General features: G+C 35.3%; 1 protein-coding gene across 3 annotated transcripts in view; it reads right to left on the bottom strand.

Moving 5' to 3' along the window:
• SEMA5A (semaphorin 5A) overlaps positions 1-17,486 on the bottom strand; it is a 411,339-nt gene that overhangs the window by 139,620 nt on the left and 254,233 nt on the right. For all 3 annotated transcript variants that reach the window (XM_088171122.1, XM_088171116.1, XM_088171133.1), the window contains exons 6-7: positions 6,113-6,175; positions 118-216 (exon numbers count right to left, since the gene is read on the bottom strand). In XM_088171122.1, the coding sequence (XP_088027248.1) occupies positions 118-216; positions 6,113-6,175 (162 nt within the window). The remainder of the gene's footprint in view (positions 1-117; positions 217-6,112; positions 6,176-17,486) is intronic.

Here is a 17,486-nt window from a genome sequence, read left to right as displayed (position 1 = left end):
TCAGCTCACCCATCAATACCCAAATAGCCAGTTCTCAGCCACAACATGCTCTGCCTTTTAATCTGCTGGCTCAAAACAGGGACTTTAGCTTGTGGGGGAAAACATTTTATCTCTTACCGTGCGATTGGTGCAGATTGGAGTGAACGCGTTGGTTCCACAGGTAAAGAGATGGTTGCCTCCAACAAGAAGTACTCGAATATAGTTCTGGCACTCCTCCTGCCACAAGGAAAGGAAAGAAAAGAATGTATTCAGTGATACTGCAAAGTACAGAAGAGACTAATAATGCTTTGCTTTCCATGGTTAATTCTCCACACAGAAAAATTTTAGGTAAACAACGCTCACACGTACCTGAGTTAGCAGTCACAATATGTAGAGATTTCTTATTCGCACACATGCATCCATCAAACTTTCTGGAAAGTTCTTAATAGGATAACAATAAGCCTCTCTAGTACTGAAGATTTCCTCTCAGGATATATTTCAAAGGCTTAGCTAAATTTTGAACTGATAGTTCAGATAGATGATCTGATAGATGCTGACTTAAATAGTATAGTACTGTCTCAGGAGATCCAATGTTGACTTCAAAGACAGATTAGGCCAAGGAAGGAAGTTGTGAGGAAAACAGGGGAAAGAGCAGGTTGTCAGTAACAAAAATAGAGTGAGACTAGTGAAAATAAAATTCTTTAGATGTTCAGATGAGGATTTGTTACCACTAATTTCATAGTTCACCCTGTTTTATTAGAAACATCTCCTTTCCTGTTAATTCAAAGTTTCTAAAAAAAATTCATTACCACAATACGAAGATGCTCACCCTGAGGAATAATTTGATGTGTTTTTTACCCCGTTAGGATGGGTGAAGGCTTTCTAATATTCATATCTATCATTTTGGGAGCTAGAAATCAGCAACAATTTCTACCATTAATTCAAACAGAAACTTTTGTCCTGCAATACTAAAAATCTCCCAGAACTGTATGAGGAAAAATTCAAACACTTTTCTTGAAAAAAATCAATGTCCATATCCAATAAAATGATCAACAATATGTTTGGAGAAAATAAAGTTTCCTGGAAACTTACATTTGAATGCTCGCTAGCATTCACCACAAAACAGTCCCATAAAAAGTCTGAAAAAAACTTGTAAAAATACAGTTGTGCAATTCTAGCCGATGTTAAGTGAAGTCATGTAAGTAAATCCATACTACAGCAATAGCACAGAAGTCCCATTAGATGGCCTACAGTTATATTAAATGGATTGCTTGTTTATCTTGAAAATAGACTCTCATCCTGGAAGACAATAAATATAATCCTGAATAAATTGAACAGGCACAAAATAGACTGCAAAAGAAGATTGGGAAAATACTTTAAAGGTCTCTGAGAAAACTTTAAGAATTTATCTTCTATACCTTTCCTCATAAAAGTCAAGTTAAAAATAAACTCAAAAAAATCCTGTAAAATCTCAGGAAAGAAACTACCTCTTGGAAAAAAGTCTTCTCAAACCCACATTTGCATTAGTTTCTTGTGAAAAAGTAGCTTTTAAATGCTTCTTTTTGAGCATCTAAAGACAAGGGACAAACATCTTAGAAGTAAGATTTGATTGGGTAAAAAATATGAAGTTTTTATATTGAACTTTATAAAACTGTCATCTTAATATTCTTTAAACCACAAAGACGCTAATACACAACCATATAACCAAGGTGGGCAACGCAACAAGCCATTAAAAATGTAATTAATTCACAACTTGGCAGTGTTGGTTGTTTTGGCAACTTCTTTGTATCAGAGTGCTTTACCTCCATCACCAAAAAAAACCCCAAAACTAGAAGGCAACTTTTTGGGAGATTGTTTTTTGGTTTTTTGTTGGAAGGGTGCTCAAGGAGGTTCACAGAAGTAAGACAGTAATTTATTCATTGGTCTGTTTCCATTCCGCCCTTTGCAACAAGGCATGGAATGTACGTGTAGGAAAAATAAGTGGGTTCTGACATTACAACCCATCCAACCTCTCCTCCTCATATTCCAGAGCTCCCTGAAATAGTGTCATTTCCAAATTACTTGCACGCTGATCACCCACTCATTTTGTTCAAAAATAATGCTAATTTCTTAAACTCTGACATTCTTGGGAATCACAAGATTCTTTCTTTCATGTTCCTAAGTCCTGTGCCAACTTGACAACAATCCATACTGCAACAGGGCAAATAAGACATCTCTAATACAAATTTTGTTGGGAACACAGTGCAAAAACTGGAAAATGAAAGAATAATTTTTTTTAATTGGCTACTTTTTAAATTTGAAAAAATATCCACATTAATGCAAAAGAATATTTTTTTAACATTGGTTGTGATTAAAACTATCACCACGCAAAAACATACTGAAAAAGGACTTCACTATATAGTCACTTTAATTGTTCAGAGATACTTTTCTAGCTTTGAAGTCAAGTTTGGCTGTACTGGTTCACTTCTGACACATGCAAAAATGAGATGTATGTTGTTGAAGTGAAAAAGAACTTCAAACCAAAAGATTTTTTAGGCTGGGGGTAGTATTAGGTTTGGTAGCTATCTTTTATGTAGTCTTATTCTCAATTCATCTCAAACTCTATGTCATATACTTTCCTATTTGTCTACAAAAATAAATCTGAAATAAAGAAATACATTTATGAAGTACTTTCTACGTTTGTATCAGCATATCTGAAACAAAATGTGACTATTAGAAACAATTCAGCAGCCAAGCAGGCTAGGTTGTTACTTAAGACTACCTCGAAAGACCAAGTGAATCTGAGTGCAAAGTAATTATCCTCTTGCAGCAACATTTCTTGTGTACGTTAACATTTTAAACATACCTGAGTTTAATTTTTAAATACTTTTATTGAAGGTTCAGATACTAGCATACCCAGCCACTAGAAACTTAATTAAGCTAGAGATAGGACTTAATTTCAATTAGCATTATTATTTTTAACATCTCTTTGGTTTATTGCATTCTCAACAAGTGCATTTATATTTTTTTCTTTCTAACATTCCCTACCACAAGTGTCAGTATGAATAGGCAAATTTATTCTCTTAATCGTGTCTGGTATTTTAGACTCCTTCATGCTAATGCATGCTGGCCACAAGGACATAATTTTGCATGGCTCACTCTTGGAGCCACGAGCTATTTTAGGCAAAAGCTTAAATTGGTAGACAAATGTCTGAAGTCTGAGTAACAAACATCGGCCTTCAAAAGTCAAGCATGCATTACACTGTCAAATGTGACAGATGTCCCTATATATTTTCCCCTTCAGCTCTTTTCCCTCCTTGGCTTCTAAAGCATAAACCTCAGAACAACTAATAATAGCCCCAGGCAAAAATTCCATGCAGCTTCTTTCTCAAGAACAAAAAATCAGTTGTGTTTCACTGACCATTATCTCAAAACTACTTGAGTTGCTTCAGGGTTCAAAGCCACCTTCTGGGTTCAGGGCATGCACTCCATCAGCTAAACTGACTCTCAAGCAGTGAGTTCAGGTTTTGCCACCCGAACTTATTGCCCTCATGCTGCTCTGTGGCCAGCAGAGCTTCTAGAGAAACCAGGATCTGAATGAACAACCTACCCACAGCCATCCCTGCAATCCTCATCTCTGCTTTGCCACAGTCTGGGCTGGCCTTGACATATTTTGACTTTAGTCTTTCCTGTGTCTTCCTACAGTTACATGTGCCTGCCCTGAAATCTGAATTCACCTGAGAAGTATTACGTAAATTCAACCCCCAGCAACTCTGCAATTTGGGCTGCATCTGTTTATACAAGAGGGAAGCAAGCAAGTTTTTCTGACAACAGTGACTGGAATTGTGTTTGCAAAGAGGTTTCCTCTAGAGGGACAATGTAGCACTGGAATGAATCCCTCCTGATCCAATAATTCACAGTTTTTCCAAGGGAAGGCTCTGTATACATCTCCTTCTACAGAGAGTATAGTGACCTTGCTTTAGTCTTGGAAATAAGGCAATAAAAGACAAACATCATTTGTTTGCTGTCCTGTCTCTGGTCATAAATTTATCTTTGATTTTAACCTTCACCATATCAGTGAAAGCAAAAGAGGCATGAAAAGTTCAAAAAGACAATTGTCATTCCAGCTGGGTAGGCTTTCTCAGACAGCGTCTCTTCATTCTCCAGCTACTCCCATATGAAGCTTTCAGGCCATAAAGTTTGCACACCAAAAAAAAAAAAAAGAAAAAAAAGCCCCACAAAAAACAACAAAAAAACCACAAACAAACAAAACCCAAAACCAAACAAACAAAAACACAAAAACCACAAACAAACAAAACCACACACACACACAACAACAACAACAACAAAACCCAACCAAATGGTAACAATAAGAGAAGTATTTACTCCCAGGACTTCTTTTGACTGTAATGAAGCATAAAGACTATACTCCTCTTCTAGATTGTGAATGAGGAACATGGCTATGGGTACAAATGAAATCTTTAGACAAATAATAACAATACTAAGAGAGAATCCCAGAGGTCATTATTTGAATTGGATATACACCATTTTACAGCGACACCTTAACTTCCAATCATCATCTTCTTCAAAAGAGTGTGATGAGCATCAATGAAACTCTGCATGAATATAGAACTACACTAAGGCCCATTCTTAAACGTGTATCACCAGTGTTGTGCATTTCTCCCAACAAAATTGTTTAGTAGCAACAGATGCTTTACACCGTTGAATCAAATGTGGTAATTGTCATCAACATATTATTCCAAAGTACACTGCTATAGCCTTAAATTTACAATTACTTCCATCCATCATGTTAGATCACAGTCACTGCACTATGACTCTCAGACAAGTTGAATGTTATTCTCATGGCCTTCAACTTGGAAAATCACTGTGAAACAAAGCCATACATGGTTGTTTACATTCCTACCACAATAGTTTCTACTGAATCAATCCCTTCATCGATGATTTGTGGCATACTCTATTGACACTTCAGCATATTCCCTTAATTCCAAATATTGTCATCTGAAAGCTAAGGATAAAGGCTTGAGTGATATATTACATATTGAAGCATAAATTTTCTAGGGAAAAATAACAACTTAGAAAATTAAACATTTGCTTAAAATATGAGGTTCCAAAAGTCCTTTTTTTCTATTCCTCATAGTGTAACATGGCTCTTCTTCAGAAGTGAGGCCATTCTTCCTCTTTAATCTCAAATGTACAATCATACACTGCAATTTTATTTTTCAGCACTTAGTAAAAAAGGAGCTGGAAATTAACTGTTTATTGGGAGAAATATAAAAGTCATTGATTAGATAACTATGTAGAAGAGATCCCCTCTCTACTAGATGATAGAGATTTTGGAATATGTTTTTGAAGCTTGGGATTTTTTGAGTTTTCCACAACAATAATGTATGCAACACATTCTGCTGGATAAAAGCATGCTCTTTTGCACTTATCACTCTTGATGCGTTCTCCCTTTATGTTATAGCTTAATTAAGTTTAATCATGAAACAGTATAAAAATTAAAAACATAGATTGTATGCAATTCTGATTGCTTTTATAATTAATTTGATAACTAGCTTCAGGTTGGGACAGCTGAAGGTTCCATCTTAGCATTACATATACCTTACTGAATAATAGAAATCTCAGTTGGCCAGATAAAGAATTGGTTTTAAAGACAAAATTACATCAAGTTCAATGTCTAAGAAGTTAGTGAATTTAATATTATTTTCTTCATAGCACCAGTAGATAGGAAATAAAAAAGTTAATAAAATTTCATCTAAAACATAGGGATATAAACTGAGAATTTTACAAAGTAATTACACAGTTATTCAGGATTTACAGCACAGAAAATGAAGTGAGAATAAGTTCACTACATATGACATGCCATGTTTAACCTTGGTGTCAAAACAATAAACTGTTGGAAGCTAAAGTTCGTGGCCATTTCAGACAGGAATCAGATGAATGTATCTCTCACCCCATGCTCCCTATATTATTCTTTATTTTTTTGCTTACACATCAGTGTCAGACTCCTCTCCTACATATCTCTTCAGAAAGGGAGACAGTAAAAATGCATAAGGTACGGATTTATATACTGAATTACATCTGCTATTAACATAAAATTTTTATTAAAGCAGAACAGCTGTCTCATGCTTACCTTTGATTTGCCTTTACTGTAACAGGCTCGTTTAGTAGCTTCATCACATTGCCACTCCACTGCCTGCAACCAAAAGGAATTTGTTAGAAATGCAGGTAACACAAAAATCTTAGATAGCCTCTGAACTATCTAAGCCCATTTTTTGCTTTATATGTTTCAGATACACTGATGATTAGCTGTCGAGCATTCTATCCATAAATAGCTCTTAAGAGTTTTCTCCTTAGAAAGGTAGCTTTACTGTTGAAAGTTTTTCATTATTTTAATCCAAAAGGAAGCCAGCCAACATCATGATTCACAGTATCAATCACTACAGCAGAAACAACCACAGCTACATTTGATATGCTTAGTCTTCTTTTTTTTTTTTTTTTTTTTTTTTTGAGTTTTATGAGGGTAAGCAGATAGAGGAGCACACAGAAAGGCTGAACCTCTTTCTCCAGCAGAGTCGGGCTGCATCACCACAGCATTTGAGTTCAGGTCTTCTGAAAAACCTTGCTCAATGGGAAAGTGTGCCCTGTTGCACTTTTTGAAGTATTTATCTCAAATTAGTCTCTAAAGGTATGATTGCAGCACTAATCAGAAGCACTAAAACTTCCATTCAGAGAAAGAAGCAGTGGGCAGAGACATACAAGACAACAGTGAAACAGTGCACTGCAAAGCAGAAGCAATTTATCCTCATTTTTTGAGCGTCTCACTGCTTCAACAGATTTATGCCAGGACTGTAATTCCTAGTCTGCATTACTACAGTTTCACTGCATGAGTTAATTCCAGTTATTTCCATATTTAACATTCAGCAGCTATGACTTACAAACTTTGCTGTTCAGTGGAGCAGTTGCATGCTTGGTGTTAATGTGCCAATGCATGTACATATTTGAATGCCTGTATATGCTGCATAGTCAAAGAGCATTTTAAATCAGGCTGCATTCTTTCACCTCAACAGTGCACATCCATATGTTCTTTAGATAAAAATGCCACAAAGCACTTCACATTTTATCAAGAAGAACCGAGATTTCTGAAGTAACCACTGCTGCCTATTTCCTGAAACCATAGCCTTTCATTTTTATTTACAAGGAAATAATGAAAGACCATTTATCCAGATTTAATATAGGAAATATTTTGTACCTGTCTTTTAATGGAGACTGTAATAATAGCAAGCAGACTCTCTAATTAATAATAGGGTGAAAGCCTAGTTAAATTAAAGGGAGAAATGCCTTTCAGAGCATTTGCGTTTCAACAGGCCCAAGAATGAACATTTTTCACTTCAAGAAAAAAACCCTGACTTATGAAAATTAATGTAATTACTTCTTTTCCTCCATCCTAAACCTTCCTTTTTACACTTTTGCAATGCTAAATGACTTTGGTGTATAGGGGAATATATTGAAAACTTCTGTAAGAATCCACTTGTGAATGACCCTAGAATTTATAACATGTATTTAGTAGCATGAAAGAAATCTCATACTGAGTTAGATAAAAAAGCAGCAATGACCTAAGTCTTTTGACTCAGTATTGCAAAAAGCAATTCATATCCACAACGGAGATCATAGGACAACCAACTGAATTCCTAATTAATCCATTAGGACACACTGAACCTCCATGTTATATGGCACTAGATACAAGTGCTGAATATGTTATCTCTGAACGACACAAAAAATTTCAAATGCCTGGAGAAATGCAAGAGTTAGTTACCAGGAGGAGGTCAGAGTAGAAAGAGAGTGAAATACGGGTACTTAAAAGGAAGGTTTGAAGCAAAGTTCTTGCCAAAGCTGAACTGAGAAAAACATGTCAAACACGAAGAGAAGGGAAAAGATTGCATTAAATACAAAATGTTTATCAATAAATTAAATTTCAGTGACAAAATACCCAGCTCTAATTTGCCCTAAGTCCACATTAAAATTAATTTGAAGGAGAAGGATGTGAAATATTAAAACATTATGCAATATTTCTGGACAACATAGTTAACAGCACATACAAGAACCCAAACAGAAGAAACTGCTACAGCTAGATATAAATATATTTGCTTGCAAGTTAACTAAATGGCCAACTCTCTGGGAAAGCCCTATTCATAACAACATCTGCTAAAAATGTGTAATACTAAGTGGACAAGAAATAAATGCAGACATACTGGTAATAAAGCTAAGTCCCACCTTTGAAACCAAGTGTACTCATAGTCCTATAGCCCTTGCTTCCACTGCTAGAGGAGATAATAATAGAGGAGGCTGCCAATGAAATATAGCACAAAGGCATCTGAAGAGAGCTGAGTAGTTCAATGTGTTTTACTTTGGTTCCTAAGGCTCCCACACAGTTCAGTAATGCAGGCAAACATTTCTATACAAAGCTTGCTTTCTTTTTACCTTCTAATCTTCAGGAAATTCAGGGTAGTTTCCCTCAAAATAGAAATTCAGATATTCAACACAGTCTACTGCTTCTATACAGGAGGAAGACAGGTAGAAAACTCTTTAAGATAAATGTAATTTCAATGTGGGAAAAAATACAAGAAAAATGTGTCCTGAATCTTCAGCACACAAAGACAAAACAAAATGTCCCAACAGAATAATAATAATGTGGGTTTTGCCATTAGAAGACTTGAAAATTGTCATTCTGAAAGACCAGGTGGACATATATGGATTGCATTATTCTAGTAAGCCTGTGCAAATCCATGTTTTCAGATATTACTGTTATTCACTGCTTCCTTTAAATTGACATATTCTCCTGCTTAATACTGATTGATGACATTTCCATGAAGTTCAGAGGAGGAGTGCAGATATGACATGCAAACCATGTTGGATATTTGATTCACTATGAAGATCTATACAGCTAAAGTTTATCCTGTTAGGACATATTTTTTTCTAAACAAGAACCTTCAGTTTTCACATTCAAAATACAACCTGCAGCATTCAGTGTACTGGTTTTAACTAATATTATAATTCTACATAAGCTGGTGTCAGTTTATCGACCCAAATTACAGACACTCAAGTTTGTTCTCTCTGGGGAAAGAGTAAACAGGGATTTGAAAGTCAGTGTCAGAGAAAATAAGGACTGGTCAGACACAGCTACTACTACACATCTCTACAAAGAACACAACTGCACAGGTTAAGGAGGAGGGTTTAAGGTGGCACACCAGTCTGTTTCTTGCTAGCTGACAATATTTACCATGACACGGCTTTTATAAATCCTGTGACTGATAAGGCCTTTCAAGCGCCTCTATAGATTTAATGCCTTGACTTAGTGTGCTTCTAATTTCCCAATCTTCTTCATAAATACATTATTTTAGACATAAAAAGCTTTAATTATGTAAATGTAGTGAGATTTTTAACGCTGTGAAAGTCAACATGAGTAACACTAAAGACTGCATTTGAAAGATACAAATTGAACTTAACCCGGTATACTCTGATGAGGTTCTCACAGTTTACTTTGGAACACATATTGTTTTCTTTGGTTAAAAAAACAAAGCATGAACCACAAAGATCCATACAGATTTGACATAAAATCAGAGTGAACAAAATCAAGGCTTTGGTGCACACTTAACTCTAAGTTTGAACTCAAGTTTCAAACTGATGGCAGGCAGCTTTTTGAAAAATCTCAATTGTAAATAACAGTGTAAGTGTTTTAAACATTGATGTTTGTAAAGAACTTCAAAACTTCAGATGAAATCTCTCCTGGCATTTTCAAGGGGTAGTAGGAGGAGAGAAATTCCAGTCAGCAAAGAAAAAAAATTCCAACTCAAGAACATGTAATGAAACTATTATCTCCAGAATGAAGAAAAATGTGCACAACACCCATATTTGTTAAGTTAAAAATTCCATTCTTGAAATTAATAATATTCTTTGGAACAACAGATACATTTTAGTAACTTCTCTGGATGAACAGTAAGAGTCTTGGTTAGAAGTTAAACTACTGTATCTTCAGCAAGTTAAACTAAATAACTGCAAAGAAATTAACTCCAACAAAAGCTGAAAGACAATATCTAATTTGAACTGATTTATCCAAACACCTTTGAAGAACACTAAAAGAGAAACATGGAAAGCGTAGAAACAGTAAATAAAATTCACAGAAGTAACTGTGAAGGGATCTCTTACATGCCCAACATGCAGCAACAAAGGAAGTCCCCAGGCAAGACATCTGGAGATCCTTTCCGACCTAAATTATAGCATATTTTTCCAGAAAAATTACAAAATATAACAGGAAAAGAAAACAGAACCCTACGTACTTAACTTTAATGTGGCCCCTTTCTATAATTCTAACTTTAATTAGTAAATGTAGACAGGAAATTTTAAATTTGAACACAGTCAATAAAGGACTGGCCAATTAGAATGATTTAAGTGAGAGATGTATTAGTTTTACTGACAGGGCAACAAGAAAAAGTGTGGCTTTCACCTACAATGAAAGCTGCACACATAACTGAGTACAATCAGACCTCCTGGGAGAACTATGTTCCTGTAGCTACACAGCTATTCAAAACATATAAGACAAACAGATATGCATTCATATATATATATATCTATATATGAACTTCAAAATGTAGAAACAGAATGTACTATTACATTTCATAGAGAAAGAAGTTAATTAGTCAAGAACCAAGAAATGAACAGAACAGTATTCCAGACAGATGGTCCAGCACTTCTTAGGCAGATGGCTCTGCTAATTAGATACTGGCAAAAATAACATTAAAGAAGATGGTTTAATTACACAATGCCAAAAAATAACAACTACATGATATTTCCTTTCTTTTTTTTTTCTTTTTTTTTTTTTTTTTGCCTTTTTTCACTATCTGCTTGCTTTCATCTCTTGTATCATGTATTAAAACAATACTCTGGGGACGTGGGGGAAAATGGCAATAACCATAATAATATATGTCAACAAACGTGAGCAATATCGCCTTACTGTTCACATCAAGCCCAGCCATGGCTTCAGAATGTTTTGACTTGTTTGGCGAGGGTGTCTTACAGCCTGCCTAATCAGCTCTGCACGTTGGATTCCAAAAGCTGAATTTAAAGAGGCCATAAAGGAAGTGTCAGGATTGTAAACCCAAAGAAAGAATGTAGTCACGGAGCAGTACACCAGTAAGACATTAGCAGCAAATTAGCAGCAGCAGAGTTAGTGGTGGTTTTGATGGTTACCAGAAGTTTTAAGGCATGCTTTGGTATAATGACATTCTTGCTTCCAGCAAATAAGTAAAGCCACTTAGGGAAGATTTATACCTGTCTCTACTTCACAGGAACCATTTTCCTTGTTTTCCACAGAGGCATGACCCCTCATCCTTGCAGCCATTACTGCTGGAGCTGCCCATCTTGCCAATAGGCTCCTGACAAATACCTTTGGAAACTATCATTCTCTAAATGAAAATCTAGAGTAAATTAATAAAAAGGGGCTGCCTTTTAATATAGCTCCCCCTTCTGGCTCACAAGAAAAGAGGAAAAGCTGGTTTCTGAGGATTTAAGGCATTCTGGTTAGGCTTTCTCATGAAGTGATAGGCCAGCAGCTCCTACAAGAAGTCCAGCACCATATGGACAACTTTACTAATTGGCTACAGTCACTGCATTATTTTGCCTCCAAGTTTTTTTTTGCCACATGTAACAGCCAATTTTCCTGGGAATAACATCATGTGTGTTTTCATTTGTTCAGAATCAGCTTTTACTGTTCATCCACAGTTAAAAAGTTACAGTTTCTTATAAACTAAGCACTGTGAAACGTATGGAAATAAACATAAAATCATGCTTGAATTTTCCAGGCTTTGGAATTCAGATAGAACTGAGATCCCCTGATAGATATATAACTCTGTACTTAAACCGAAAAATAGCTGAAGCTTTATATGGCTTCAAGGAGCTGATGTCAACTTAATTTTATTCCAATATACTAGCCTGAAGTATATAAAAAAGTGAGAAGTACACACCCTGCCAATTAATGAAGCAGCCAAAGTTTTAATAATCTGATTTATTGCTCATGCAAATAAACGGTTGTTGAAAATTGTCAGAGTTAATATGATAAAAGAAAAAAAATTAACCATATTAGAGAAGAATTCAGAGTTACTAAGACTTTCACAAACCCTCAGTGTTGGGCCACTCCACTGACTTGAATGACACAGGACTCTGCCCAGGACTGAACTTTCACAAATGCCAGTACCCATTCACCTGTGCATTGTCTTCTGCAAGGATTTCTAAATGTCACAAAATATCCACTTAACAGACAGTTTCAGAGAGGAAAACGAAGTTCCAAAGCTAAGAACTCAAAACTTGAGTATATTTGGAACTAGGATTTTCAATCTGCTCCCAGAGAATTATTAAAAAACCCAAAACTGTTGCACTGTGACTTTCAAAGTTTTTATTGCTCCAATCTGGCATTTTGAGGGTTTTACAGTTTTTATGGACATTTAAAAATTGAATGCAGAATTGTGCTGAAGGGGTAAAACAACAAAATGTTCTTGTACTACCAAACTTGGCAGCCATTCAGCAGGTAAGAATGAGATTTCACAACACATCTTTAATGCACATTCTGAAATTATACTACATATAGTAAATTTAATGTTTTGAATAAATTACATATGAATCCTTTAAGATTTAACATCTGTGTTACCACATTGAGTTTTGAAGTGTTTCCTGGGTTTTTTGCAAATGAGATGATTTTAGTAGGCTCCAAGACCTTTTGAAAGCAACATTTTGATTTATGTTTTTTCTTTTTTTTTCCAAATAGTATTTTAAACTTTTAGGTCTAAATATGTCAGGATTCTCTTTATTCCAATGAAATGAAAAGACTTTCAATATAATTTTATACTTCTCAAGGCCTTAAGATTAAAAAAAAGTAAGTGGCAAGAAGAGTCCTCTGGCACTGGAGTGCCACAAAATGTTGGTTTGGACCTTGGGCACAGGCAGAAGGTTGTTTCGTTTTTTTCTTGTACACATGCTAAGTGCTAAGAAGCTGTATGGAAATTTAAAGGAAAATACAGCATTGGAACGTGGTTCTGATGCTCACTTGCTGCTCAAGACAGCCATGCTGATGTGGGGTGCCCAGCAATCATCTCCCCTCAACTTTCAGCCACAGGCAGCCAAGGAAGCCATGGCACTTCTGAGAACTTCGTGCAAATCAAAACCTCCCTGAAATAATTTCTGAGAGACGTGGCCAACATACTATATCTTTCCCCTGGGATGGCAAAGATAGCTGTATCACAGCTTCCAGGTATGAGCTAAAAAACCTCAGATGAACCTGAAAGATACACTGGAGGATGAAATTTATAACACCTTCTAAGTCATACTGAAAAGCTGAGATTACAAAACAGGCATTTCTATATGTTTGTGTATAATTTTGCACATACTGTCACGTTAGGAAAAGAAGAACACCTTCATCACAATATCCACTTGTCTTTTTTACTTGTTTATTTAAATAACTTTGTCATTAGGCTTTAGAGATTGCAGCTGATTCTGCCATTATTGATTCTGTTAATAATAATATCCAACTACAGTTTTAGAGAAAATACCATGCTTTACAACAACTTTTACAATAGTAAAAATATTTTTTAAAGTTAACTTTAAAATGGTATCTCACAGGAGACAAAATCTGTTGAAGACACTTCAAAATATGTTTTTTCCATTAAATATGCAAACAAATCAGATAAGAAGATTTTTACATAGATGAAAGCAGAGAGGAAGTACAATGCTAACAACAGAAGAAATGCAAGAGCCACCAATTCATGCATCTTGTCCAGTGAAAAGCTAATGATAAAAATATATGTTTCAACAGCAAGGAGACACATATTCTACATCCTTCTACTTAAGTTAATTGCCCAGAAAGGTGATTGTGAAAATCAAGAACAAATATTCTTCTTTCCATTCAAGGATGACATATAAACACATAAAACATCTAGCAAGTGGACTGGGAAAATTTGAACACAGTAAAAAAAAACAAAACAATAAAAATGTCCAAAGAGTTGACAACACAGTTGATGACAGCACAGTTGACAGTTCACAAAGGGGAAGATGGAATAAGGAAATTTCAATTTTTGTTATGCTTACTTTAAAATAATTGGCTTTAATCTGACAAATGCTAAAATAACACGAGAAACAAAAAATAACAAGAATATAAAGAATAAAAAGTAGAGAGGCACATAAGTGAGAGTCATCAACATATAGATAATGTCATGAGTTGTGGAGTTGGACAAAAAAACCCCAGCAGGCTGAGAAAAATTTTCATTAGACACAAAATGCAAAAGATGCTTATTAAAATCAGAAATCTTGAACCTATAGCTAATAGGAAAATCAGTGGAGTGTAGCTGCGCTGCTAAATTATACAGAAATCAAGAGTGAGAAAGGCAAACAAGAGCCTCAGGACTAAGAGGGTGTCTGCTCAGAAAATGAAAATGTCTTCAAGGGAACATCATGTACTCCAACCACAATGGAAGGTGCAGTGGGAACCAGGAGGTCGTAATCCAACTCTAAATCACAACTTCATCATGAAGATTTGAGATAACAGTGAGGCTATGAAAATGTCTGACGTAAGTGCCCTTCTCTCTTGTTTTGACACAAGTGAATGGTTGGAGCAATGTCAGAAACTTTGCACCTCTAGGTTATATGCTGAACATCGTTCAAGTTATTAATTAGCGGAGGTCAATGATGTCTAGCAACCTTGTAGCAGTGACATTAAATGGGTGGGTGATTTCTATACAATTTCTAAAAGACAAACATACAGATCCAAATTGGCCACTTTTTCAGAGACAATAGAACAGCTGCTTAAAGGGAAAACATATCTCCTTACATATAAAGGTGTTTACCTCATTCAACATTGACAAGGAATCTTAGGAAAGCAGTCACCTAAACAATCATCATATCTTAATATTTCGTCTGCAACTTCCACCCTCCTATCTCCCTTCCTGCTGACCTTGCATACTTGTAGGAAACGACTCAACTTTTAGATTCAAATTCTTTCAAGTGTTGAGAAAAGTATCTCCTAAACTTCAGTGACACACAGAAATTTTAGTAAATATCTCACACAGGAAGGCCAACTGAAAAATTTATTTCTGAAACAGCTGTGTAATATTCTTCTACTCTTGCAGCCTGTTTTCCATATGTCTTGATTTAGAAACTCTTTGATTGCTACATTAGAAGAACAATATTGTACTTTGGTATTTTTCTTCCAATGTCGCTGAAAGCTCAGTGGAAGTAACCATAAAAACATGATAAATAAAACTCATTCAACAGAATGCCCAGTGCAACTGGTAATAAGGCACTTCTGTGCAGCCTTGGGGCTCTTATTTCCTTTTGCAGAGATCATCAGCTTTCCCTGTTCAAATTACACCTTATTAACATCTTGTCCCCTGATGGGAATGTTATAGCTCTTAGCTCTTTAACAGTGTTTTATATTGGATGCTAGTTTATAATTATAAACAGAAAGTATACAAAATGTATTAATAAGAATTATTTCGTAAAAATTCTCCTGTGCTTTTTCTCCTGAAAATCTTTTGAAGTCAGTGCTACAAATCCCAGAGCTTTTACTAGAGCAAAGCACTCCAAAATCAAAGTAAGTTTTGTCTAAGTAGAACAGAAGAAAGGTGAGAAACTGGAAACATTCTTAATATCCACTACAGAAAAGGAGCAGCCACACAGTAGTTTAGAATATGGAGCAGTGGTAGCATGTGTCTGAAACACTGAAGAACTTGAGAATTAGACCAAAGTCCACTCATTTCAGTTTTTACTGTGAATTGTGAAATGAGTTGGAAACTCAGATCAAGCTGTTGTGAGAGCACCTCAACAAAAATGCAAAGTAAAAAAAAAAACAAATAATCAAAATTAATTTTCTATTTTAAGCACAAGGTATGTAAAAATGAATATATCTCAGTATTCTCAAGGGGAAAAAAATAGAGGGCAATATTTATTTCCTTTAAAAAACCCCAAGCAAAACCAACTGACCAAACAAAAAACAACAAGCAAAATAAAAAATAAAAATTAAAGTTACTTGCTCTGTATGACAAGCAAGTAGAGACATCTTTTTGGCCTGGACGTTAACTGTGACTGAGAACCTACATAACCCTTTCCTCAAATGCAATAGAAATTTCACATCAGCACCATAAAACTAAGATTAAGACTGGATAAAAACAATGCATTCTTTCCTACCCATGTTCCTAGAAATAGCACAATTTTTGGCTACATTCATCCAGTCTACCAGTATTCTCTGTTAAATGTGGAGCTTGGAATTCAGATATTTTCAATATTAATCCATCAGTTTCTGGAAAAAGCAGAGGGAAGGCAGGACAGAAATTGAAATATGTGCACATTTAGAAATGCCAGAATGTAGGCAGCTTGGCTGGCTGCCAGATGCCCACCCAGCTTCTTTCTCATTAATTCATTTTATTGACATTTAAGAATAGAGCCTGATGGTCAGAAACAGACATAACTACAACACTTTCCCACCACAACCATGATTGGCTTTTCACAGGAACAAATTCATCCCTTCACTCTGGACTCTACCTCCTCCTCACCAGCAGCACAGGGATTTAGAGAATAGGGAGCCATAACCTGTCACTCTGCCCTCCCCACAATTTTCCCTACTCCATACAATATTCATAGCTAGAGACTCCTTTCCTTTTAAGCCAAAACGATTTCAAAAGTTGCAGTTCTGTTGGAAAACATTTTCCATTAATCCCACAAAATCTATACTTCACTGAGCTGTGGCAAACAAATTTCAGCGTGAGTTGTGTGTAAGCAAGGAAAAGGCACTCCAGTGAGAAACAGAAGAAACAAAACACCCTAAAAATTTGAATATCATATCATTCCATGTTGAGATTATTACACGGTTGTGTACATTACAGAAAAACATTACATACATGTATATATAAAAATTATGTAATTTTTAAATTCAACTATTATATATATGTTTGTCCATTTTTGCTTCCATTTTGCACATTTTTTGGTAAAAGTTTGCATGCTTCAAATCACCTAAAGTCCAATGTGAATATATTCATTCATTATGCTCCCTATTTGTCAGAAGTCAGTTTGAGGGAAAAAAAATGTTCTCACATTTTAGCTCTTAAAAGTATTGAATCTTATAGACACTTTGTTCTCAGTTTTAATCCCTCTTCCAAAGATATATACCTGTTCCTATTCTTACACAACAGATTGGATCAGAGTGAAAATGAAGAATATCCATTAACACACATTTTTATGATTATTCAATGCACCTTTAGTAAAATAATCTGCTTCTTACTCTTCTTGGTATTTCCCAACTTTCTGAAACCTCCACCATTCAGACTGAAGTCTTCCTCTGCTAGAGAGGGAAATATGAGCAAAGCAAGGGGTTTTTTGGTAAAAATGAGAGTACGAAAAATAAAATTTTTCTATTGTTTTATTTGCAAAAAAAAATTCCGGTCCTTTTGTTTCACACAATCACAAAGTGA

The sequence above is a fragment of the Sturnus vulgaris genome, chromosome 1 (assembly GCF_052056855.1).
Source record: "Sturnus vulgaris isolate bStuVul1 chromosome 1, bStuVul1.hap1, whole genome shotgun sequence".
NCBI classification, from domain to species: Eukaryota; Metazoa; Chordata; class Aves; order Passeriformes; family Sturnidae; genus Sturnus; species Sturnus vulgaris.
Note: the sequence above shows the minus strand (reverse complement) of the source record. Positions and strands in the feature narration are given on the sequence as shown.